The sequence below is a fragment of the Mustela lutreola genome, chromosome 4 (assembly GCF_030435805.1).
Source record: "Mustela lutreola isolate mMusLut2 chromosome 4, mMusLut2.pri, whole genome shotgun sequence".
Taxonomy (NCBI): domain Eukaryota; kingdom Metazoa; phylum Chordata; class Mammalia; order Carnivora; family Mustelidae; genus Mustela; species Mustela lutreola.
The window spans coordinates 31,923,356-31,949,779 of NC_081293.1; the positions used below are offsets into that span (position 1 = coordinate 31,923,356).

The 26,424-nt window shown below is 40.2% G+C and overlaps 1 protein-coding gene across 1 annotated transcript in view; it reads right to left on the bottom strand.

The window, feature by feature from the left end:
* Positions 1-26,424, bottom strand: part of ENTPD1 (ectonucleoside triphosphate diphosphohydrolase 1) — a 99,335-nt gene that overhangs the window by 41,951 nt on the left and 30,960 nt on the right. The window contains exon 2 of the mRNA XM_059169345.1: positions 12,495-12,622. Coding sequence (XP_059025328.1) covers positions 12,495-12,622 — 128 coding nt within the window. The remainder of the gene's footprint in view (positions 1-12,494; positions 12,623-26,424) is intronic.

Consider the following 26,424-nt stretch of genomic DNA (forward strand, 5'->3'; position numbering starts at 1 on the left):
TAAGGCCTTTTTTTTTTTTTTAAGTATTCATTGCATATCTATAGGATAGTGGTTCCCAGACTTCAGTGGCTTGAGAATGCCCCAGGATGCCTGTTCAGTGTATAGATTCTCAGATCCTGCAACCTGCAACTGAGTAGGGTCTGGGGGTGAGAATAGGGAATGCTGATCTCCAAGGGACTGGGAGGCAGGGGCCTGCCTCCCACACTGACAAATCCTGCCATCAGGCTGGTTGTCCCATGCCCTTCACATCCAAGGAGGAGGCAGTTTTACATGTTCAAGATGTTACTCTGTTCACTGAGTCAGCAAACTTCTATGAGGCAACCAGCCAAGTCAGATTGATGGTTGTAATTTAACATTTATTTTGTGATTATTTGATTGATAAGTATCTCTTCCACTAGACCGTAAGTTCCATGAAAGTAAGGACTTTGCCAGTTTTGCTCATTGCTATATGCCTGGGGCCTAAAATAAGAATAGATAGTCAATGACTATTTGTTAAGTGAGTAAGTTGAGTGAATGAATAATAAAATGCATTAAAAAAAAAAAGATGAAACCCAGGCCCTATCCTCAATACCTTTATCACCTCAGTAGCTGGGCAAGTAAACAACACATCAGTACAATAAGGAGTTCTTGTAGTTTGCTAGATATGGCCTGGGCACGGGGCCACCACCGCCTCAGTAAGGCTAACCCCAAACAGGTAGGAAGATGACAGGACTGGATCATCAGGATGGGAGGGCTGACCCGGGTTGGGTTAGACAAGGATGATTAGATGGGAAGAAGGGGGTAGAAAGTGACAATTTGTGACAAGGCAGACAGGCTGCAAAGACGGTAACATATGAGCTACCAGTCACTGAGTGTCCTCAGTGGTCCAGGATGCCTGCTCATCACATCACATTTGCATTTATTTATCCTGCTTGATTCTTGCAGTAAGCTATGAGATACCAAGCCTTGAGCAAGAGAAACTCAAAGGCCCTCATTTTGCTTATCTATAAGGTGAGGATAATCTTTCATTCCTCACAGCATTCCTGGAAAGAAAAAATGTAAATGATTTATAAACTGCAGGCACTATATTTGAATGCTAGAATTCCTCAGGACTCCATCCTTGCCCTCTTCTTGCTTTTTACCCCCTTCCTATAATCTTATCCACGTCTAGGGCTTCTATTGAAGGCATTAGAGACATATCTTTAGTCTAGACCTGTACTATCTAATAAGGCAGCCACTAGCCACATGTGGTTCTTGAGCACTTGAAATGTTAACTGCAGTTGATCCTTGAACAACACAGATTTGAACAGTGCAGGCCTGTTCATACATGGATTTTTTTCAATAAATGCAGTAGAGTCCTATAAGTGTATTTTCTCTCCTTACAATTTTCTTAACATTTTTTCTGTAGCTCACTTTATTGTAAGAATACAGTATATAATACATACACAAAATATGTGTGAGTCAACTGTTTATGTTATTGGTAAGGCTTCTTCTGGTCAATACTAGGCAATTAAGTTTTGAGGGAGTCAAAAGTTGCACATGGATTTTTGACTGTGTGGTGGGGGTGGCACCCCTAAGCCCCATGTTGTTCAAGGGCCAATCATAGTCTGAATTGAGATGTGATTTAAGTTAAAAATCACACTGGAATTTGAAGATAACATGAAAAAAATAATGGAAAATATTTTGTTAATCATTATTTTGATGAAATGTTGAGATAATATTTTGGATGTAATGGATTACATTAAATATGTTATTAAAATTAATTTCATCTCTTTCTACTTTTTAAAAATGTGACTCCCGGGGGCACCTGGGTGGCTCGGTGGGTTAAAGCCTCTGCCTTCGGCTCAGGTCATGCTCCCAGGGTCCTGGGATTGAGCCCCACATCGGGCTCTCCGCTCAGCGGGGAGTCTGCTTCTCCCACTCTCTCTGCCTGCCTCTCTGCCTACTTGTGATCTCTGTCTTTCAAATAAATAAATAAAATCTTTTTTAAAAATGTGACTCCTGGAGAAATTAAAATGTGGTTTGCATGATATTTCTAACGAACACTGTGGGTCTATACCTCTTCTATGAGGTCCAGATCTGATTATCCAACTGCTGGATAATCTTTGGATATCTAATACCTCTAAAACAAAAAAATTTTCTTCAAAAACTTAACTCTACACCTCCTCCTCCTTCCACACTGCTTCCACACACTAGTCTAGTCTCCTATACCTGCTCTTATCACCCCACTCTCAACTTCATTGCAGCCAGTGTGATCGTTTCAAAACACAAATCTGATCAATTTACTGTCTTCTCATTGCTCCTAGGATTAAAGTTAAAATCCTCAGCCTGAGTGGCAAGACCCTGACTGAACCATCTTTATCTGTGAGATTCTTGGACTTGCTTTCCTTTTGCCTAGAATACTCTCTGTCCTTCTCTATCTCCACCAACTTGTAATCACACTTCATGTTCTACAGTAAATGTCATTTCTTTCAGGCAAGACTGCCCTGGCTCCCAAAACTTTCACTTGGTGGCACTCGTCACAACTATAATCAATAATTTGTATCAGCTATTAACTGTGTTTCCTTCCCAGATAGTAAGCTCAATCATATCGATACTGGCTTCCCAATCTACAGCTAATATAGAACCTAATACAGATACTTAATAATTGTTAATACATGAATTTGTGAACAAGTGAAGAGCTGCTGAATGAGGTATGGTCATAAAGAGATGATTTATTTACTTTAATTCCAGTATAGTTATATACAATGTTATGTTAAAGGGGTACAACATAGTGATTCCACAATTCTATTACTTAGTTTTCATTGCGGTAAGCATACTCTACCTATTTCACCCATTCCCCTCACCTACCTGCCCTCTGGTAACCATCAATTTGTTCTCTATAGTTGAGTCTGTTTTTAGGTTTCTCTTTTTTTGCTTGTTTCTAAAACTCCACATATGAGTGAAAACACATGGTATTTGTCTTTCTCTGACTTATTTCACTTAACATTATATTCTCTAGTTCTATCCATGTTGTTGCAAATGGCAAGATTTCATTCTTTTCATGGCTGAATAATATTCCATTGTATATCTATACCACATCTTCTTTATCCATTCCTCTATCAATGGACAACTGGGCTGCTTCCACAATTTGGTTATTGTAAATAATGCTGCAATAAACAGAGGGGTGCATATATCTTTTCGAATTAATGCTTTCATATTCCTTGGGTAAATACCCAGGAGTAAAATTACTGGATCATATGGTAGCTCTATTTTTAACTTTGAGGAAGATCCATACCCTTTTCCACAGTGGCTGCTTCAGTTTGCATTCCCACTACCAGTGCACAACAGTTCCCTTTTCTCCACATCCTCACCAACACTTACTGTTTCTTGTGTTTTTGATTCTAGCCAGTATGACAGGTGTGTGGTAATACCTCATTGTGGTTTTGATTTGCATCTCCCTGATGAGGAGTGATGTTGAGCATCTTTTTATGTATCTGTTGGCCATCTGTATGTCTTCTTTGAAGAAACATCTGTTCATGTCTTCTGCCCATTTTTTTATTTGGGTTATTTGGTTTTTTGTATTGTGCTGTATAAGTTCTTTATATGTTTTGAATACTGGCTATGCCATTTGAAAATATAATCTACCACTCAGTAGTTTGTTTTTAAGTTTTGTTGATCATTTTCCTTGCTGTGCAGAAGCTAATAGATTATTTTTGCTTTTGTTTCCCTGCCTCAGGAGACATATCTAGAAAAATGTTACTACAGCTGACATCAAAGAAATTACTACCTGTGCTCTTCTAGGATTTTTATGGTTTTAGGCCTCACATTTAGGTCCTTAAACCATTTTTAGTTTATTTTTGTGTATGGTGTGTAAAATAGTCCAGTTTCATTCTTTTGCATTAAGCTGTCCAGTTTTTCCCAACACATTTGTTGAAGAGACTATGTTTTTCCCATTGCACAGTCTTGCTACATTTGTCAAAGATTAATGGACCATGTAATTGTGTTCTAGTGATCTGTGCATTTATTTTTGTGCCAGTACCATACTGCTTATAGTACTACAGCTTTGTAGTATATCTTGAAATCTGGGATTGTGGTATCTCCAGTTTTGTTCTTCCTTTTCAAGACTGGTTTGGCTAGGAGCACCTGGGTGGTTCAGTGGGTTAAGCCTCTGCCTTCCACCCAGTCATGATTTCAGGGTCCTGGGATCAAGCCCCACTTTGGGCTCTCTGCTCACTGGGGAGACTTCTTCCCCCTTTCTCTCTACCTACTTGTGATCTCGCTCTCTATCAAATAAAAAAAAAAAAAAAAAGACTGCTTAGGCTATTTGAGGTCTTTATGAATCTATATATATTTTAGGATTATATATTCTAGTTCTGTGAAAAAATGCTCTTGGTATTTTGATAGGCATTGCATTAAATTCAAAGATTCCCTTGGATAGTATAGACATTTTAACAATATTGGTTCTCCCAGTCCATGAGCATGGAATATCTTTCACTTGTTTATTTCATCCTCAATTTCTTTCATCAGTGTTTTATAGTTTTCAGAGTACAGGTCTTTCACTTCCTTGGTTAAGTTTATTCCTAGGCATTTTATTCTTTTTGGTACAATTGTAAATGAGATTGTTTTCTTTTTTTTTTTTTTTTTTTTTAAAGATTTTATTTATTTATTTGACAGAGAGAAATCACAAGCAGACAGAGAGGCAGGCAGAGAGAGAGAGAGAGGGAAGCAGGCTCCCTGCTGAGCAGAGAGCCCGATGCGGGACTCGATCCCAAGACCCTGAGATCATGACCTGAGCCGAAGGCAGCAGCTTAATCCACTGAGCCACCCAGGCGCCCCAATGAGATTGTTTTCTTTCTTTTTTTTTTTTTTATTTTAAGATTTTATTTCTTTATTTGAAAGAGAGAGACCAAGCAAGAGAGAGAGAAGGAGAGCACCAGTGGGGGCAGCAGTGGGGGTGGGGTGCAGAAAGAGAGGAGAAGCAGACTCCCTGCTAAGCAGGGAGCATGACACGGGGCTCCATCCCAGGATCCCAGGATCATGACCTGAGCTGAAGACAGATGCTTAACTGACTGAGCCACCCCAGCACCCCCATGGGATTATTTTCTTACATTATTTTTCTGTTATTTCATTATAGATGTATAGTGTATAGATATACAATGGATTTCTATGTTTTGATTTTGTATCCTCTGACCTTACTAAACTCATTTATCAGTTTTGGTAGTTTTTGGGTGGAGTCTTTAAGGTTTTCTATATATAGTACCATGTCTTCTGCAAACAGTGAAAGTTTTCCTTCTTCCTCACCAATTTGGATGCCTTTTATTTCTATTTCTTGTCTGATTGCTGTGGCCAGGACTTCCAGTACTATATTGAATAAAAGTGGTAAGAGAAGACATTTTATCTTGTTCCTGATCTTAGAGGAAAAGTTTTCAGTTTTTCACCATTATGATGTTAGCTATGGGTTTTCTTTTTAATATATACATATAAATATATGTATATGTATACACATATACACATATACATATATATATATATATATATATACAAAGGTATATATACCTTTGTTACATTGAGGTATATTTCCTTTCATCCTTTCTCTTATTAATGTGATGTATCATGTTGATTGATTTCCAAAAATTGAACCACCTTTGCATCTCAGGAATAAATCCCACTTGATCATGGTGAATGGTTTTTAAATTTATTGTTCGATTTGGTTTACTAATATTTTGTTGAGTATTTTTATATCTATGATCATAAGAGTTATTGGCCTGTAGTTCTCTTTTTTTTATAGTGTCTTTATCTGGTTTTGGTGTCAGGGTAATGCTGGACTCAGAATAAGATTGGAAGTTTTCCTTCCTCATCTATTTTTTGGAATAGTTTAAGAAGACTAGGTATTAACTCTCCTTTAGAAGTTTGGTAGAATTCACTAAGGAAGCCATCTGATCCTGAATTTTTGTTTGTTGGTAGTTTTTTTTTGATTACTGATTCAATTTCATTGCTAATAATTGGTCTACTCTGTGTTTCTATTTCTTCCTGATTCAGATTTGGGAGGTTATATGTTTCTAAGAATTTATCCATGTCTTCTAGGTGATCCAGTTTGTTGGCATATAATTCTTCAAAATAGTCTCATAATTTTCTTTGTATTCCGTGGTACTGGTTGCTATATTTCCTCTTTCATTTCTAAGTTTGTTTATTTGAGTCACCTCTTTTTTTTTTTTTTTCTTGTGAGTCTGGCCAAAGGTTTATCAATTTGATTTATCTTCTCAAAAAACCAGCTCCTGGTTTCATTGATCTGTCCTATTGTCTATTTAGTTTCTACTTTATTTATTTCTGCTCTAATCTTTATTATTTCCTTCCTTCTAGTGGTCTGGGGTTTTGTTTGTTCTTCTTCTTCTAGCTCCTTTAGGTGTAAGGTTAGTTTGTATAAGATTTTTCTTGCTTCTTGAGGTAGGCCTGCATTGCTATGAACTGCCCTTTTAGAACAGCTTAGCTGCATCCCAAAGATTTTGGACCATAATGTTTTCATTTGCATTTATCTACATGTATTTTTTTAATTTCCTCTTTAAATTTCTTGGTTGGCCTGTTCATTGTTTAGTAGTACGTTATTTAATCTCCATGCTCTTTCCAGGTTATTGCTTGTGGTTGATTTCTAGTTCCCCAGTGTCCTAGTCAGAAAAGATGCACGGTATGACTTCAGTCTTCCCGAATTTGTTGGGGCTTGTTTTGTGGCCAGTATGTGATCTGTTTGGAAGAATCTTCCACGTGCCACTTGAAAAGAATATGTATTCTGCTGTTTCAGGATGTAATGTTGTGAAACTATCTGTTAGATTATTTTGGTCTAATGTATCATTCACAGTCACTGCTTCCTTGCTGATTTTCAGTTTGGATGATCTATCCATTGATGTAACTGGAGTGTTAAAACTTCCTTTATATGTGTTATTAGCTACTTTATGTATTTGGGTGCTCCCATGTTGGGTGCATATTTATAATTGTTATATCTTCTTGTTGGATTGTTCCCTTTATGATTATATAGTGTCCTTCTTTGTCTCTTGTTACAGTCTTTATCTTAAAATCGATTTTGTACAATGTAAGTATTGCTACCCCAGCTTTCTTTTCACTTTGATTTACATGATAAATGCTTTTCCATCCCCTCACTTTCAATCTGCATATGTCTTTAGGTCTGATATGAATTTCTTGTAGGCAAAATTGTTTTGATTGTAGCATTTAGTCCATGTACATTCAAACGAATTATTGATAGGTATGTACTTACTGACATTTTGTTATTTGCTTTATGATTGTTTTGTTCTTCTCTGTTCTTTTCTTCCCTTGCTGTTTCCTCTCATGATTTTCTACTTTCTTTAGGTGTATACTTGGATTCCTTTCTCTTTATTTTTTTGTGTATCTATTACTGGTTTTTAATTTGTGTTTACCATTAGCTTTATATATAATATTTTATGCATATAGCAGTCTATGTTAAATTGATGGTTGCTTAAGTTTGAATCCATTCTTTATTCTTTTCTCCCCCACATTTTAAGTATATGGTATCATACTTTAATCCTTTTATTTTGTGAATCCCTTAACTGATTTTTTATTTATACTTATTTTTCTGCTTTTGTGCTTCCTTAGTTTTTTTACTCCTGCTTATAGTCTTTTCCTTCCACTCAAGAGTCCCTTTTAACATTTCTGGTAGTGGTCATGAATTCTGTTAACTTTTGTTTGTCTGGGAAACTATCTCTCCTTCTGGTTTGAATGATAGCCTTGCTAGATAGAGTATTCTTGGCTGCAGGTTTTTTTTTTTTTTTCATCAGTGTAAATGTAAAATGCCACTTTCTTTTGGCCTGCAAAGTTTTTGCTAAAGAATTAGCTATAGGCTTATGGGATTTCCCTTATAAGTAATTATTTTCTCTTACTGCTTTTAAAATTCTCTTTATCACTACTTTTTGCCATTTTAACTACTATATATCTTGGTGTAGACCTCCTTGGGTTATTTTGTTGGAGGCTCTCTGTGCCTCCTGGATCTGGATTTCTTTCTTTTTTTTTTTTTTAAGATTTTATTTTTATTTATTTATTTGACAGATCACAAATAGGCAGAGAGGCAGGCAGAGAGAGGGGGGGGGAAGCAGGCTCCCTGCTGAGCAAGAGAGCCTGACACAGGGCTTGATCTCTGGACCGTGGGATCATGATCTGAGCTGAAGGCAGAGGCTTAACCCACTGAGCCACCCAGGTGCCCCTGGATCTGGATTTCTGTTTCCTTCTCCTGATTCAGGAAGTTTTCAGCTATTATTTCTTCAAATAAATTTTCTGCTTCCTTTTTCCCTCTCTTCTCTTTCTGGGACCCCTATTATGTGAATATTTTTATGCTTGATGGTATCACTGAGTTCCCTGTTTTTTAATTTTTAATTACTTCTTAGCTCCTGTTTAGCTTGATGCTTTCCATTACTCTGTGCTCCAGTCACTGATCCATTCTTCTTCTTCCTCCAGTCTACTATTTATTCCATCTAATGTAGTTTTAATTTGAGTTATTGAGTACTTCATCTCTGGTTCATTTTTGTTTTCCTTTTTCCCCCCAAAGATTTTATTTATTTATTGAAAGAGAGAGAGAGAGAGAGAGAGAGAACAGCCGGAGGGACAGAGGGAGAAGGAGAGAGAGAGAGAATCCCAAACTGATTCTGAGCTGAGCACAGAGCCTGAGACAGGGCTTGATATCACAACACTATGATCACAACCTGAGCCAAAACCAAGAGCTGGTGTTCAATCACTTGAGCCACCCAGGTGCCCATCTTTTTGGTTTTCTATCTCTTTTTTAAGAGTGTCACTCTCTTCTCAAGTCCAGTAAGTATCTTTATGACCATTACTTCAGATTCTCTACAGGCATATTATTTATCTCTATTTGTTAGCTCTCTTGCAGTGATTTTGTCCTGTCCTTTCATTTGGGATATATTCCTCTGTCTCCTCACTTTGTCTAACTCTCTGCATCTGTTTCTCTGTGTTAAGAAAGATAGCTACGTCTCATTTACTTGACAGTAATGACCTTATGAAGAAGTCCTGTAGTGCCTTACTGCACAGTGTCCCCTGTTTACTAGAACCTGGCACTTCAGGGGTATCTCCTATGTGTGATGTGTGTGTCCCACTGTTGTGGCTGAGCCACTTTTGCCTTTAGTCCAGCTGTCTGTGATGGCTCTCTTTGCCTGTTATAGGCAGGGTCTGATCCCTGTGTTGTTAAGGGGCCAGTCCTGGGCCACTTTCAGCTTGAGTCAGACCAGGAGTTTGCCAGAGATGCAGTAACACCAAACTATAGGACATTTTTTGTGTGTGTTGTCTTTTGGGAGGCTTTCATAGGTGGCCAGGACCTGTAGTCATACCAGACATCAGCTGCCAGCCCACTGCTGGTGCTACAATCAGACTAGTCTGTGTGGTGTGTGTAGTGTGGTCTCTTCCACAGTCCCCAGGACAGGAGTCACTTTGGAGTGGTGCTGGCCTGTCAGGACTGGTTGCATACTGTCAGGCTTCTGGCACCACTTTGGATAGGCTTTGGCCAAGGGCATACTGGAGGGGACAGGTTCATGGGAGAATGAAGGAATTCAGGAGCAGGGTGGGGGGGCACACAGTGCTAGCAAGGTTTGCTTAGGGCTATTGTGAAAGGGGACCTGTGGCCACCAGAACCAAGGCTGGCTGGATTGGAGGGAGTGGATCTCAAGAAGCACTTGGGGGCAGTGTGGGTGATATTAGTAAGGTCTGTAAGTGAAAGAAGACCTGGAGTGAGGCCTGGTTGGTACCAGCAGGTCCACAGGAGAACACAGGGTGTTGCAGGCTGTTAGCAAGTTAGGTAATATTGTTGGAGAAGTGCTGAGTCACAGGTATCCATGTGTTTATGCTGGACAGTGGAGGAAGGAAATGGCATCCACTAGCGCCTTTGCTCCTGGAGAAGTCTCCCAGTAATCCCTGCCCCTCCAAGCACATGCTCTGAGATTAGTAAACAAATCTCCCTCCTGCACACCCCAGGTGCATTTCAAACTGGTGCTTCTATGCTGTGTCTCCACAGAGCTGTTTAAGGGTGCTGCTTTCCTCTCACCTTCCTGACTTTTCCAGAACTGAGCCCACTAATTTTCAAATTTCCAGGTATTAATCCTTGCTGATTTTAAGAACTCAGGAAATTAAGCCTTTCTGGTTTCATGCAGAATCCCTGTGCACCTGGGATACTTGGTGTGATGGTCTTGTCCTTTCCCCTTTCCATGCCTGTATCGTTCCTCCCCGCTATAGACAGGTCCATTTAACTTCCAAATGTATCTCCACACTTCTTATTCTCTTTGAGATGGCCTCTTCCCTACATTTAGCTGTGAAGAGTCTCTTCTGTCAGTCTTCAAATCGTTTTCTGGGTTATTTACACTGATGTGGATACTACCGTGTTCCATGGAATGAGGTGAACTTAGGGTCCTCCTACTCCACTATCTTCCCTGGAAGTTCAGTGTTATAGGTTTTTATTTTAATTTTTTTAATTTAAAAAATATGTACTTATTTATTTGACAGAGAGAGAGATCACAAGTAAGCAGAGAGGCAGGCAGACAGAGAGGAGGAAGCAGGCTCCCTGATGAGCAGAGAGCCCGCTGTGAGGCTCAATCCCAGCATCCTGAGATCATAACCTGAGCAGAAGGCAGAGACTTTAACCCACTAAGCCACCCAGGTACCCCACAATGTTACAGGTTTTTAAAACAAATGTACCAGGTACAAATATTGAAATAAGTATTATCTTTTAAATAATCACTTTTGAAAGGAAATAAATTTATTTCAACAAACTACTCAAAGCCTGTTAGTAGCTCGTGATATCTGGGATGATCCTGGTACTGGTTTACAAACCACACAAGAAAATGTCTCCTTTCTTTTTCCTTATTTTGGATGTTATAATGTTTTATCATATATCTTATTCCTCAAACTTAGTTTTAAATGATTTCGAGGATATTATCAAAGAGTATGCTCTAAAGCAGCAGTATGCCACTATCTACTCTTCAAATACTCATACCTCTTATTTAAAGACCTGTTCCATTTTCTGGGGCCAACACAATACAGAATCACAACAGAGTTAATGATAACCGCTACAAATGCAGGAAAAGTCATCCATGACCAGAAGTATTCACTGGGAACACAGAGCTCAAGTCTGTCATGGATTTTGCCTCCTAGGCAGTCCCCTTCTCCAATGATTCAATAATGAACATGTAAAAAGGTCAAATCAAGAAGGCAATCATGTACTTTTGGAGCTGGTAAACAAATAACAGAACCAAGATGTCATGAGGCTTCAACTGTGAGTGAAGTTTTGCCAAGAGAGCCAACATCACTCAATATTAAAAGGCAAGAGACCATTGACAATGAGATAATATCAGCCTTCTGAGCTGACAAAGGGGTTGCTGTGCACAGCAACACTGAGTTGAGTTTATGTCACAAAGGAATGCCAATGTAACATCCAGACCTCTACTATATAGTGACTGATTTGGGTGGGTGACAAAAGCTTTAGAAGCCTGGCATATGCATCCATCACTCCAGTCTCACAGTTTGATGTCTTCAAATACAAGAAAATAAACTGTACATGTATTCCAGAGCCTCCATGGTCAAGTTAACTTCTAGACATGTCATCGTCTACGTGTACATTTGTGCCCATATGTACAACATTAGCAAATTGGTATATTCTGGGCCCTTTTAGATTTATTTACTTATACACTTATTTAATTTCAATGAAAGTTTAAAATGTTGTATTTACAACATAAACTTAAATTTTTCACATGCTTTTTAGCTAAGCTTAAATAAAATAGTGACATTACAAGCTACTTGTAAGATATTCATGTCTTTGAAATTTTACTTTGGTGAATTTGGAAGGAAGTGGAAATATATCACAGCAAAGTTAATGACCCATTATTTTTAATGATATTAACTAGTTCTTCAAATGTGGAAATTTTGAAGAAATATGTCTACCCATGAATTAATTTCAAATCACTATATTTGATACATGTATGTGGTTCTCTGTGTTTTTTTTCATTGACTTTGCTTTCTTTAATATTCTGAAAAAGAGGAAAAATTCTTCTCCATAATCTTTGACTTCCAAACTACTTTATATAATGCTCTCTAATAAATTTAATTATTTTGGTATAGTAATGATGATTGAGTAAGAAGATCAAAGAGTACAGTGTTGTGACAGATCCACAGTGAAACAATGAATAAGAAGTAGAGATAACACTAAGTCATAGAATATCAGCACAAAATAGCATCACATAATATCTGGATGTAGTGAATAAAGTATTTGTTTCTCTCAAAGTACTAACAATTATTGCTGAACAAGCATAAAGATAATTATCTTCCTACCACCAACTGACTCAAGACATTCCCTCTTCCCCCGTGAGCATCACTCCATTTTACCTCCCTAATCCAGTGGATATTGACTTGCTCCTGGGCTGCCAGAATCTCCACCCCTCCTGTATGTTCTGATTTACCACACACTCCTTCCCCTTCCCCCACTGCACCCCAGCCAGACCCCCTCAGATTTGAGTTACCTTAACATTTTCTGGCAATGGTTTGTTCTGGGTCAGCCCCACAGCAATCAAAGCAATCACAGCTATGATACAGGAGAAGCCAAGGATGATCAGTATATTTCTAGAACAAAAATTCTTCAGTTCAGACTCTGAAATCAAAAGCAGAAAAGAAAATATCAACAAGAAATTTATAAAAACATTGATTTTCCTCCAGTTTCGGTAAGGTCTTGTGCTAGCTGTCTGGAGACATCAAAGACAGATAAAAGTTCATCTTTATTATAGGGAAATAATTCAAGAACAAAAGGATTTGCCTGTTCTGTGATAAGGGCCAAGACTGTTAGTGGTTGTGGTAAGGAGAATGGACAGAATTAGGTCAATGACTAGATAAGGAATGAGGACAGGGAAGAATCCCAAATTGGCTGTTTAATAGGTCATGCTGGTCTGTGAGGGTACAAACAACAACAAAAAAGCAAGGATTGCCCTCATTTTTAAAATCTACTGCAAAATATTTAAGATGTTCAAAAATATTAAGAAAATATCATCAAACTTCCAAGTCCCAACAGTCCATGCCATTTTCTGGATTGATGCACCCCTTGCATTTCGACCACACTTAAATGTTGCAATTTGTAACGGTGTAGAGGTTGTGAAGTTTTGAACATTTCTCCATTTACATTATCTCATCTATTCTTAGTCTCAGCCTGTCACCGTGGGACACAATTAAGCTCCAAAGAGAATCATATAAAAGGCACAAGTTACTTTGGTCATCACAAACAGAGCATATAGCAGAAGTGAACAAGAAATGGAAAGTTGCCCGACTCCTCCATTCTGACAACTCACTCCCTTCCTCTCTCAACTTCCCAAATCATCCCTAAACTTTTTTTCTTAGGCTTTGAAAAAGAAGGGTAAGATAAAGCAATAAAGAAACACACGGAATGAGATGGGCTCTGCAGAATAGATTGCACCTCTCTAAAGACAGAGCATGGGATTAAAACAGCTGAAAGAGGAGCCCGACTGACTCTCCCGCTCTGGGTCTCCCACTTGAACAGCAGCAGGCACCACGTGCTGAAACAGGAGCTCCTCTCCAGGCTCTTGAGCAGAAGCTTGGACTTAATCCAAAGGACTGTAACTGTATGGGTCTCCAGTCTGCTCATCAACCTCTAGAATCTTAAACTAGTCTTTACTTATCAGACCAAACAGTACAAAACTTTAAAACTTTAGCAATCCCATTAGCTTCTGCTTCCAAGCATAAGAACAATAGATGAAATATACAACGCTTCCTCTCCTTCTCCCCTCCCAAAAGAACCTCAGTTTTGTTCAGATGACTGCCACTCCCCAAGCAGTCCACACTCCACCCCTTGGGCTCAGGATTAGGCCTTATTATTGTGCATACTCTCATTCCCTCACCAAAGATTAGTCCAACAATGCATGTATACCCAAAAATGGCCCCTGAGACCCTGGAGGAAGTCTGCTGGAGCAAGTCCAGGAAAAGAATGGCAGCACTCTTGTCTTCCTCAGACATCACCCTGCCTGGATAAGATGACATTCAATGATGGCAGAACAGAGAGATGGACAAAACTTGAGTCTTTCACAGCATTTTGAACTGCTAAAAGAATAATCCCTGCTCCAAACTTCCTGTGCGACTTATGCTTTGAACCCATTAGAGTCAGGATCTTAATACTCTGAAGCCAAAATATCCAGATATAACTGGAATGGCAGAAGTCTCCTGTTTGATGCCAGGGCTCTGGAATCTGGAAAAGAACCCCCTAGGCACTACCTGCCTCAGTTCCCAAAGTGATGGTGTTGACAAACATAGCTCATCCCAAGCAGCACTTGGGATGAACAATTACAAATCTAATACCCAAGGGCAGCACACTGCAGTAGTTTCTATTTAAACTGAATTTTGAAAGCTTGGCTCACTCAAGCTGTTCCCCCCAAAAATATATCTATTTATTATTTAGTTTTCATATATGACAATTTTGCTCTCATTTTCCTTCCACATCTATTTGGGCACTAATCTTAGTAGTGACAAAGACCAAAAAGATCCCTGCTCTTTGGAGTTCACAATCTGGCTGGGGAGATAAATAACCCAGAACAGAAGTCATAAACCAGCAACTTCAGGTCATGATATATACTAAGAAGTAATTTAAACTAAGGGATATTACACAGTTTAATGGGAATTAGAACCAAGGAATGGGATATGCAGCAGAGTTGGGGTGGGAGGATTCAACTAAGGGTCAGGAAAGCCCCTCCAAGAAGGCAACATTTGACTGAGACCTGGATGATGAGAAAATAACCAGCCATGAGAAGGAGTAAGAACATTCCAGAAAGAGGGAACAGCAGCTGCAAAAGCCCTGAGGTGGGAAACAGCCTGACATGACTCTCTCTTCCATTTCCTTATGAGATTATTTACTTAATTATTATTCCTGGACAGGTAGATATATACTTTTCCACATTTGCCCAGCTTTTGCAATGACATCCATATTTTCAGACTATATTGAAGATTTTCATCATATTCTTATGACAGATATGGCAAGAAAAAGAACTTAGATCAGCGAGAAACTTTTGGAATTTCTCATACACAATTTTTAAATATTTTACAAAAAAAATAAAATAATAGTGACTAAATTTGTTTTTCATGTAACTCGCTAGATTACCAGGGAGTAGCAATTAAAATATTACCATGTTTTTCTATGGCTTAAGGCAGGTAGTTTTCAAAAGCCCTTAATCTTCTCTTAGGAGGTGGTACTAGCGATACCACTAGATGTGGGGATCCAGGGGGGACGTAGCTGGGATGTGCTCACAAAAAGGGAACCACTTAGGTTACTGCCCCCTCTTCTCTGGCCCCCAGAACTCTTTCAGATGCTGTTACTGCTACAGTCAAATTGCTATGGAAAATTCACAGTGACTCTTTCTCCCTCACTTCCCTGAAAGCCCTTCATTTACCTTGTGGATAACAGAAATTCAGTTTCTATCACACAATGTGAAATGGCATTTCAAAAAACAATTTCAAGGAACACTTTTTATCAAAATATGTAATGGCAAAGTGTTGTGCTTGCTTTCCTTTGAATTGTCTCACTGTACTAAAGAATTTAAGACTACCACTTCCCTCCCATTTTTTCCTTTTCATATGACAAGCGAGAAAATGTTTCTATTTAAGGTGAGAGTCAGGTAGAAAGTTCAGCTCTTCACTTGAGAGACAAAACTGAAGGAAACCCAAGCTTTGTGAAAACAGACTGATTTCAAGCCAATTAGCTATGTCAGAGGAAAAGAACAAAAAAGAAAAAATGATCTTTTGATTCTTATACAAACAGCCCTCCTGACATCTACAGCTAGCATCCTATTAAAGGGAAGATCAAAATTCTGCCAAACAGAGAAATCCCAGCCATCTCACTTCATGATACCAAAGATGTAATATCTTAAAATTTTACTACATTAATAAAAAGATCTGGAGTGTTGAAAGGTGTGGTAGGTTTTAGGCAAAAATCCGCAGTTTTACTCTGCGGATCCTGTATGACTCACTAGTTTCAGACTATTTCCAGTTTGATCAGTTACATCTGGGCTAGGCTTGGCTTGTCACACAGAGAAGAACAAACACAGACAAGTGCTGGAGGGTAAACAGCAATAGAGTACTGTGGCCCTTCCTGTGGGCCTTCACAAAGGCCAGTGGTGGGATAGTCACTGAAGTTAGGGAAAGGTTCTAATCTGGCCTCATCTGGTCCCAAATCCCAGCATCAAAGTCTCTGCACCAACTCTCCTCTTATTCCTTACCTTCCCTCAAGTAGTTGTTCTTGGTGACACACATTTAGATTGTTCTAACACTCTGGGGCTTTAAGATCCTTTCTCAATTTCTCAGTTCATTCCAGACGTCTTTGACCCACCGTCTTTTATGGTGATATCACCCCCTCCAGTCATCTCCACCTCTGTACAGCAGCCCTTTCTCGGATCACCCTTTCCAATGCCCTTCCCTATAAGAATCCACCCTTCCTGTGGCTGCAGAAATCTCCCATAACTGACATTCCCAGTGCTTTTCCAGATCAAGAATCTAAGATAGCTTCCTACAGGCTGCCAGATGAAAGCCACACTGATCTAGACCTCTCAGCCCTCTGGAAATATAAGCCCTTCCAATCTCACCATTCCAATAAGCAGATGTTTTTCTCCAAGATCATACTGCCCGACATGATGACCACTGGAGTGTAAGTACCCTTGGTCATTGATGTGACTTGATCATTGCTGTGTTCCCAGTTGAATGAATAAATGAATTTTGGATTTTGATTTTTCCAGAGAAGTCTGAGTTTTCTCTATCACTTAGAAGTCTGTTCCCCTCTTTCTCCACCATATCCTTTTCCTTGTCTCCTTTATTTTTTAAAAGATTTTATTTATTTATTTTACAGATAGAGATCACAATAGGCAGAGAGGCAGGTGGGGTAGGGGGGGAGGAGGAAGCAGGCTCCCCGCTGAGCAGAGAGCCTGATGCGGGGCTCAATCCCAGGATCTGGGATCATGACCTGAGCCAAAGGCAGAGGCTTTAACCTACCGAGCCACCCAGGTGCCCCCCTTGTCTCCTTTAAAATCAAGCTCAATAAGAGGTTATATTCCCTCCAAAAGCTTCAAAGCTCAATTGTTCCACTAGTTCTTTCTTTGTGTGCTACTTCTAGATACTTCGCGACTTGACCCACTTTAGTTGGGGAGTTTCGTAGTTATTGTCGGGGAGGGGCTTTGCTTCACTCATTCTTTCAATTAGTCACTCAACAATTATCTAGGGAATACATTATACTGTTCACTAGTCCTTTCCTAGGCTCTGAGCTAAAGTAGTAAACAAAACAGATAAGCATCCCCATCCTCGTGGTACTTATATCATAGTTTGGAAGAAAAGACAATAAACAAGATAAGTAAAGTTAAGCATGTAAAGCACATTACATCATAAGTGTTAAGGAGGGGGGAAAAGCAGGAAAGGTAAAGAGGAAGGATATGTTGAAAAAGGCCTCTCTTGAGATGGTGATATTGATGAGAGTCAAGGGGGTAAAAAGAAAGCATGCATAACTGTTAGGCAAGGGCATTAAAGGCAACCAGACTACATGTGCAAAGGCCCTAAGTGGGCCTTTAGGCACCACAGTACCTGGCCATGAGGTTATTACTCATGGAGAGTGATGCAGGGGAGAATGATAAAAGATGGTCAGGAGGGTAACCGGGTTGCTTTCTTAGAGGACCTTGCAGGTTCCAGCAAGGGCACTGCCTTACTCTAAGTGATCTGACTTATTTCTAATCATTTGTATAGTCTACACTCAGTAGCATAGGGGCCTTTGAAGTCCCTGGAGTCGGCAGGGGGTTGGGGGGGGTGCACCTTTTAGGCAGCATACACTTGTCTGTTGTCATGAGGTGCTGAGGCTACCTCATTGAGGTCAGGTCATAGGGCAATCAAACAACCAAGTGTAGGCAGAGCCTGATTCTGTTGGAGCAGAGCCTGTGCCAAGACCAGGGCTGGTAAGATATATCCAGGAGTAATAAACACCATTACATGGGAGGTCTTCTCTATACCTTCTGGTCTTGGTAGATCAGTACTAAAGAATCTTTGCTGAGAGAACATCATGAGGGGTCACCGAGCCAACCAGGATCCATGAGCAGAAAGTTCAACTCCAGGGACTTCTGAAGTGTAGGTCAAGCTAGAGCAGAGTCCAGACAATCTCACCTTTGCTTAGCCTCTCTAAGCCTCCATTTCTCCATGTGCAAATGGGAGTCATAATAGTACCTACTTCATAGGGTTGCTAGGTAAGATCCAGTGAGCTAACAATACATAGCAGCCGATGCTTCAAGAGCCCTCACTGTAGTCCACATTTTGCTCTTAGCACTTTTTTTTTTAAAAGATTTTATTTATTCATTTGAGAGAGAGAGAGCACAAGCAGGGAGAGCAGCAGACAGAGAGAGGGGGAGAAGGAGACTCCCCTCTAAGCAGTGAGCCCAATGTGGGGCTTGATCCTAGGACCCTGGCATCAAGACATGAGCTGAAGGCAGACGTTCAACAGACTGAGCCACCCAGGCACCCTGTACCCTTAGAACTTTAAATATAACCACTCATTTAACCCTCCTGGGAGGTAGATGTACTTTTATCATCTGTATCAACTTCCTAGGGCTACCACAACAAACTACCACAAAGTTGGTGACTTAAAACAACAGAAATTTATTCTCTCATGATTTTGGAAGTCCAGAATCAAGGTGTCAGCAGGGCCAAAGTCTCTGGAAATGATTCCTTTCTTGCCTCGTCTGGCTTCTGCTGGCTCCTGGCATTCTTTGGCTTGTGGCTGCATCTCTCTAATCACTGTCTGCATGTGGCCTTTCTCTCTATATCTGTGTATGTCATGTTTCCCTCTTTTCTCTCATCAGGATGTTAGCCATTGAATTTAGGGCCCACCTGAAATCCAGAATGATCTTAAGACCTTTAATTACATTGGCAAAGACCCTTTTCTAAATAAGGTCAGAATTACAGGTACTATTATCATCATCATCATTGTCATTTTACAGATGAGGAAACTCAGTCACAGGTTAAGGAAGTTGCTCAGAGTTATACTGATGTAGAAGTAAGCACAGAGGCCAGGCTTTTAAACCACTGCCCTATCTTGGACCACATGACTGAAGCTTAGTACAGTGCCTGGCACACAGTAATAGCGCTGTATGTGGGACCCAATCCCAACATCCATAAGTGAAAAGTGACTGACTTTGGGGATTTGACTGGAGGGGTTGTCAGGACTCTTGTCACAGATGATACCAGACAGTGTTGTATCTTTTAAAATAGATTCTTCAGTCCATGATTGTCAGAAGCTTGGAGCTAAGTAACAGAAGCTGAGATTGTAATTCCCCAAGAGGTTAAGGGACTTGCTCAAATGTATGACTTTGCAAACAGCAGAGAGGAACTCAATCCAGACCTCTCACGCCCGCTTCACTGCCTCAGCCATTGCTCTGGATTGGGGACATGTAGAAATGACTCAGCTTTGTTCCCAGACTCAGTGCAAAAGAATCCACCCCAAGTTCTGTTCAAATGGAAAGATCTTACTCCATCTCACACCCCCCCCCATATTTTTCTAATTAATAAATCCAGAGCCTCGTTTGAGGACAACGCAGTTTAATTTGGGGGGGGGGGGGGTTCCTGCCTGTGTTTTTAAGTCAAGGAAGTCAGTACAATGTCAATAAATACACAAATACTAAAAATAAGCTGCAAGGCCTCAATGATAACCAGTTAGTTAAAGGGCAAAAGGCAAATGAGAGGGAGGGATAAACACAATTGAGTCAGGCTTTGGGGACACGTGCAAGAAGACAGAATAAGAGGGGAAGGGAAAGGTGGAAGATGAAATGGAAAGCGAGGTAGAGATGGATAACTGAGTGGATTACCCACATCTTGTCCCACTGATCTCTTGAACCACAGACTTCAGAGGATGTCATTTGCTTTTGATATTTTATTCCTAGTCTTTGAAATGTTAATTAGATTGTTAATCTCTGTTCACAGCTCAAAGTAGCCTAGCTGATCCTGAGTGAACCCCTTCAGAGATTCAGCTTTGGGTGGGAGGAGCCCATCTAGAGACACCAGGCAGTGGAAATGGGAGTAGGGGTACAGAACAAGCTCTTCCTCCGAATCAGATTCTGCCAACTCCGTGCTCCCCACCCCCACAGCTCTTGCTGTGAGCTCTGCTCTTTTCAGAGTAGCAGCAAGTAACTGACTTTCACTTGGTATGCTTGACTCTAAAAACGTTAATGACTGCAGAAATCAAATGCCCATAGGGGCTCTGTGTGTGGGAAATAAGGAAGCAAAGGAGTCCCCTTCCTCCCTCTCCTTCCCCTTCCTTTGTCCCACCAGACCATCTACCTCCTCATCCATATCCCTTCCGGCCTCTCCTGCGTTATTATGCCCATAGACTGCATGGAGCACAATCAGTCTTTGTGGTCATCATGGAATTCCATATTCAAGTATAGGGCTGGCAAGGAGGAGGGCTGTTTCCAGCAAAATGATATCACTGAGACCGCAGACAGGAATTCCCTGTGTCCCAGCCAACAAGCATAACAATCTCATGTATTGATGGTCTCTGCAATAAGTACATTGCTTTCACTAAATGAATCCTCTTCCACATCTGAATTGAAGAATTACACCCTTGGGACTCTACCCTTTCTCAAAGCAGCTGCATTTGTCAATAAGCTTGGGTTCTTTGTAGCCAGTGAGACAGACTTAAGAAAATCTGTACTGGCCATATATCACTAGTTTGGGGGTCACAGTCAAGGTTGGGTAAATTGACTCACCCAGGTTGCCTAGACTTATAGTAGTCCCCTGTGTTCTATACCTGCCATTCATAAATTCTCTCATTTCTACCTCCACATCTTTGCACCCATGAGATGTATTTAATATAAAACATTAAAATATTTCTGCAGCAAAATATGCCATAAACATAGTAAAACATTACAAAATAAGGAAAATGTTCACAACAACTATGAACCATTTGGTTACCTTAATATATGGAGTCATTAAAATCATTAAGAACATATTCTTCAACCGCGGTGCCTGGGTGGCTCAGTGGGTTAAAGCCTCTGCCTTCGGCTCAGGTCATGGCCCCAGGGTCCTGCGACCGAGCCCCATATCGAGCTCTCCGCTTGGTGGGGAGCCTGCTTCCTCCTCTCTCTTTCTCTGCCTGCCTCTCTGCCTACTTGTGATCTCTGTCTGTCAAATAAATAAATAAATAAATAATCTTAAAAATTTTGAAAAAAAAAAAAAAGATATGATCAACCTACCTAATAGAAAAATACCTGAATAGGCAATTTGAAGAGCAATATATATTCTTAACATATTAAGTGTCTTCTAATTGCTCTTAATTAAAGAAATGTAAATGAAAAAATGAGATCGCTTTTATCACTTACCAAAGATAGCAAAGTTTTTATTTTACTTTGATAAATGTATAACATTACTACATTACTTATTAGAACAGCCAAAATTCAAAAAAAAACGAAAAAAAAAACAAAAAACAAAAAACAAAAAAAAAAGAACAACAACAACAACAAAATGTTGGCAAGGATGTGGAGTAACTGGAACTCTCATATGTTGCTACTGGGGATGCAAAATGGCACACCCACTTTGGAAAGAGTTTGGCAGCCTCTCATGAAGTCAAGCATACACTTGCCATATGACCAGGCAATCCCACTCATAGGCATTTATCCAAGGAAAATTAAGACATATGCCTACCCAAAACTCAAAATAACCCAAGTGCCCATCAACTAGTGAATATACCTAAATTATGACACAGCCATATGGAATTCTAGTTAGCAACAAAAAAGGAATAAACTATTGAGAATTACAACAACATGGATGAATCTCAAAAGCATTATGCTAAGCGAAAGAAACCAGACTCAAAAGGCTATATACTGTATGATTTCATTACATGATAGTCTGGAAAAGGCAAAACTAAGGACAGAAATGAAATCAGTGGGTCGAGGTTCAGAGACAGAGGACTGACTACCAAAGATCACAGTGGTACTTTCAGAGATGATAGAAATACTCTATATTTTGATTGTGATGGTAGTTAAATGACTATATACATTTGTTAAAATCCATAGAACTATGCATCTAAGGAAGGTGACTTTTCAGGAAGGAAATTCAGTAAAGAAATTCTATTTAACCATAATGCTGTGGGAGAAACGGGCATTTCCTACATGTTGGTGGGAGTAAAAATTCACACAACCTCTTTAGTGGGTGGACATTTTGTAATACCTATGAAAGAGTAAAGTACATATATCCTTTGGCTCAAGACTAAAAATGACTAAAGGTCCATTAATTAGGGTCTGGATATATAATCCTAATACATTCTAGGTAATATTATGAAAGCATGAAAAGGATTTTAATCTATGAATGTTGATGCAGACTGCCTTTGAAATATTTTATATGTGAAAATCAAAAATGTGAAACAATGTGTACAGTGTGTTCTCATTGGGTGGAGGAATACTGATTCCCTAGGACTCAGGACTCAGCATATGGTCATATTCACAAATAAGATTTATTACAGTGAAAGGATATGAAGCCTAAGCAATGGGGCGGGGGGGGGGGGGGAAGCATGGTAATAAGTCTGAAGGAAACCAGGCACAAGCTTCCAGGGGTCTTCTCCTAATGGAGACCACAGGACATACTTAATTCCCCCTGCAGTGAGTTGGGACAACACATGTGAAATACTGTCTATCAGGAAAGTTCACCAGAGACCCAGTGCCCAGGGATTTTACTGAGAACTGGCTACAGAGGCACCTTCCATTCAGCGCTCACCAACATTGCAGACTCTCACAAGGAAAGCAGGTACCCAGCATAAACCATGCACCTGCACAGTCCAAGCACAGTGACCCATCCCCACCAATCCTCAGAATGGGGAGAACCCTTCTGAAATCCCAAAACATCCAAGGGCTAACCGAGCAAGCAGTTCCCCTCAAGGATAGAAGTCTCAGGCTTGCATGTTGATTCCCTTCCATGCTGAGCAATTCTTAAAATATTTTATCACATGACTGTCCTTACTCCCTCTTGTTTTTTCTTCCCTTCTTTCTCTTCCTTCCTTTCCCCCTTCCCTCCTTTCTTTCTGATTCTATGAGTAATTTAAAATTCTTTTTTTTTTTAATTTATTTATTTGTCATAGAGGGAGAGAGATCACACATAAGCAGGGAGAATAGCAGGCAGAGGGAGAAGCAGGCTCCCAGCTGAGCAAGGAGCCTGATGTGGGACTTGATTCCAAGACCCTGGGATCATGACCTGAGCCAAAGGCAGACACTTCACTGGAAGAGCCACCCAGGCATCCTATAATTTAAAATTCTTTATAGAAATTCCTAAAAACCCAAAGGCTTTGATCTAAAGAAGAAAAATTGACAGAGGGTTTCCAGTTTGGAGTAAAGGGGCAAAGACCTGGGAACCCAGAAGGTAAGGAATGGGTAAATAGAAAGTTGTGCATTGGTAGTTTGATGCTGACCTTACCGATTCTCTGCCCACTCTGCCACCCTGCTACCCACTCACCATCTGATGAGACCAAGCAGCCATCGCTGGGTGCCCCTCGCTCCCACTCATTCATCCTTCCTAGGTTAGTGTAATCTTTTTTCTGTTCGTTGGGGCAGAATCATCAGGTGTCACTTGGCCAGACTTTGGGTAGATTTGGAGCTTTATTTTGAGGGAGATTTGGCATCTCCTCTCAGGTATCTCTGCTGTTATGTAGCAACTCAAGAGAACAGTTCTCTGGATAAGATACAGTCAAGTTTCTAAATGCCCATGGCAACTTCGTCATAGATCTTTGTCTCTCTTTAACCATGAACACAGAGTATTTGTACTTTAGATACTTAGGTGAGAACTCAACCTTAAGTATCTAGTTCCTGTCAAGGGTATAGCAGACGCAACTGATATTTGGGAGGGACAATCTAAGAATCCCCTAGATTTTTTTTTAGCTTATTTTCTGTACTCATTTAGTGAGGTGGAAGGAAGGAAAGTTTAAGGAAAGGTCCTGGACCTTGGAAAAAGGGGTGTCCTTCTAGAGCAAAACTGGTAAGACCAACACATAACAGATGAGAGCAGCTCCTACCAACTTTGCCCAAGCGTTTTTAAAAAGGTATGTTCAGTCCTGTTGATGTGGGAAACAACAGCAGAAGAAAAATTATTAAATGTCCTTACTACCTACAGTCCATTGACAAGTCCTTGAACCAGGTAGAACATTCCTCTAGGAACTCAGCTGCCTTGATGTTAATAATTTGCTAAGAGCAAAAGGCAATCTTAGCCCAATCCCCAGGATCCTGTAAGTCTACATTAACATATAAAAATTCCTTCAGAAACTTCCTTTATCTCTACTCCCTCTCTCCCAAGACAGGTGGCAATCATCTTCCAAGCATATGACCCACTGATAAACATCTGAAGAGTTTCATAACTGAGTTTTTACTGGACAGTAATAAATGACCTTTTCCTAACAATAGCTAGCCCCCTCAGGATTCTGGAAACCTTGTTTCCAAAATACCTGGGAGGCTTCTGCTATCCCTAACTTCCTCCCAACTTGAAACTATATAATGGGCCACTACCCATGACCCCGTTGCAGCTCATTCTCCCCACAAGTCCTGTCCCATGCTTTCATAAAACCACCATTTTGTACCAAAGATGTATCAGGAATTCTTTCTTGGCTGTCAGCTTTGAACCCAAACATCTTTCTTACATCACCATGACTTCAGTATTTCCTCAAATCCAGAATATAACTAAGAATGTGGGGTCCTACTCAGTTTTGCACCCTGAGTGAAGAGAGAATGTATAAACATGGTGAGGTGGGGTCATCTGCTTGGAGTAAAAAGGCAACTAGAAGAATTGGACAGTGTGGTGTGTGTCTCTAACATGGTGTAGGGGAAAAGATCCCTTGGCCCATGGAATCAAGTACGCCATTTCCCTGAAAGTTCTTTCTCCATAGTAATGAAGGATGTCCTCATTAAGATAACAGATTAACTCCCCTTGTGATTTCATGTCCACTGAGCACTCTTGCCATGATTTTTCTAACAGGCTAAAAATGAGATGATGATTGTTAAACAATAAGTGGGTATTATGCCTTATATACTCATCCTTTGCATGTTTGGTTTTGCAGGATTCTCATTCTTTTTATTCCAGTAGGTGAATTAGATAGTCTTCTCTTAAAGACAGAGGCTGCCTGTAGAATACAGATCCAATATGGAGACCCCAAGAGCGATGTGTGCAGCAAATTCCACACACTTCTTGTTCACACCCAGACTGTCTGCTATCGTACCTGCTCAGACTCACAGAGGTAGGAGGGGTGCAGCCAGACAAGGAAACAGACTTGGGGAGCCAAAGCACACAAGAGTGATTCCATATGCTTTCTCTCTTCTTTGGAAGTATACTACTGTTCTGAGTGGAAGAGAAATTGTTTCCACCTCAGCAAAAGCTCAGGATACATTACGGTCCTTGGTGGCTAAAATAGTTCAAATTCTTTACAGAAATTCCTGCAAACCCAAAGGCTCTGGGGAACACATGAGTTGAAGAGGAAAATTCTACTCTACCTTCTGGGGAAGTCTTTGTTGCCTAGAACTGACATCTGGGAATGACACTGGTAGACCCATCTTTAGGGATGGAATAGTTAAATTAGATAACAAACAGACTATTAGGCCCACCTTCCACCTATTCTCCCAGGACTGGGTGGGAAAAGGTCAATTCCTCTCTTCTTACAGCTTTACATGAAACTGGTATGTTTATTCCACTCCTCTTGCCTCCAGCTCTCCCCCTCCAGCATCTCCAGGGAGCTGACCCATGTCACAGCAGTTCTGAAGATGTGACGTCCTCTAACTTGTTTTTTTCCCCTCCTTATACTCTGTGTATTCCTAAATTTCACCTCCTCGCAATGCATCCTTCCTTGATCTGCCACACCTGGCTTCTGTCCCACCAGTCCACTAAAGCCACTCACAGAAATATCCAATGGATGCTTTTAGGTATATTAATTTTCTGTAGATTTTGACACTGTTAACTTCTTATAACATACAGTCTCTCCTTTCTTGGTTCCCGTAACACCAGGCTCTTGTAATAGTCCTATTTCTCTGACCCCTACTTTCCTAGCTTCTCTTTCTCACCATACCCTTTAAATAGGAATGTTCCATAGCGCTCCATCTTGGAACCCTGGTTCATCTCATTTTATACACATATTTCCAACTCAATGGTGATGACTCCCTAATCTGTATGAAAATGACTCCTTAATCTCTATGGTGATGATGCTATGATCTATATTTTCAGTCCAGAACTTTCTCTTGAGCTCCAAATCTATAATTATAGTCACCTACTGGACATATTTGCTTTGATATTCTACAGCCAAAATCTCTATGTCTAAAAGTTAACTTTCTTTTTCCTACTCTAATTTTTTTGCATAATCTGCTCAGTGAAGCTCACCACCATGTCACCAGTCTCCCTAAACTCCTCTTTCTCCCT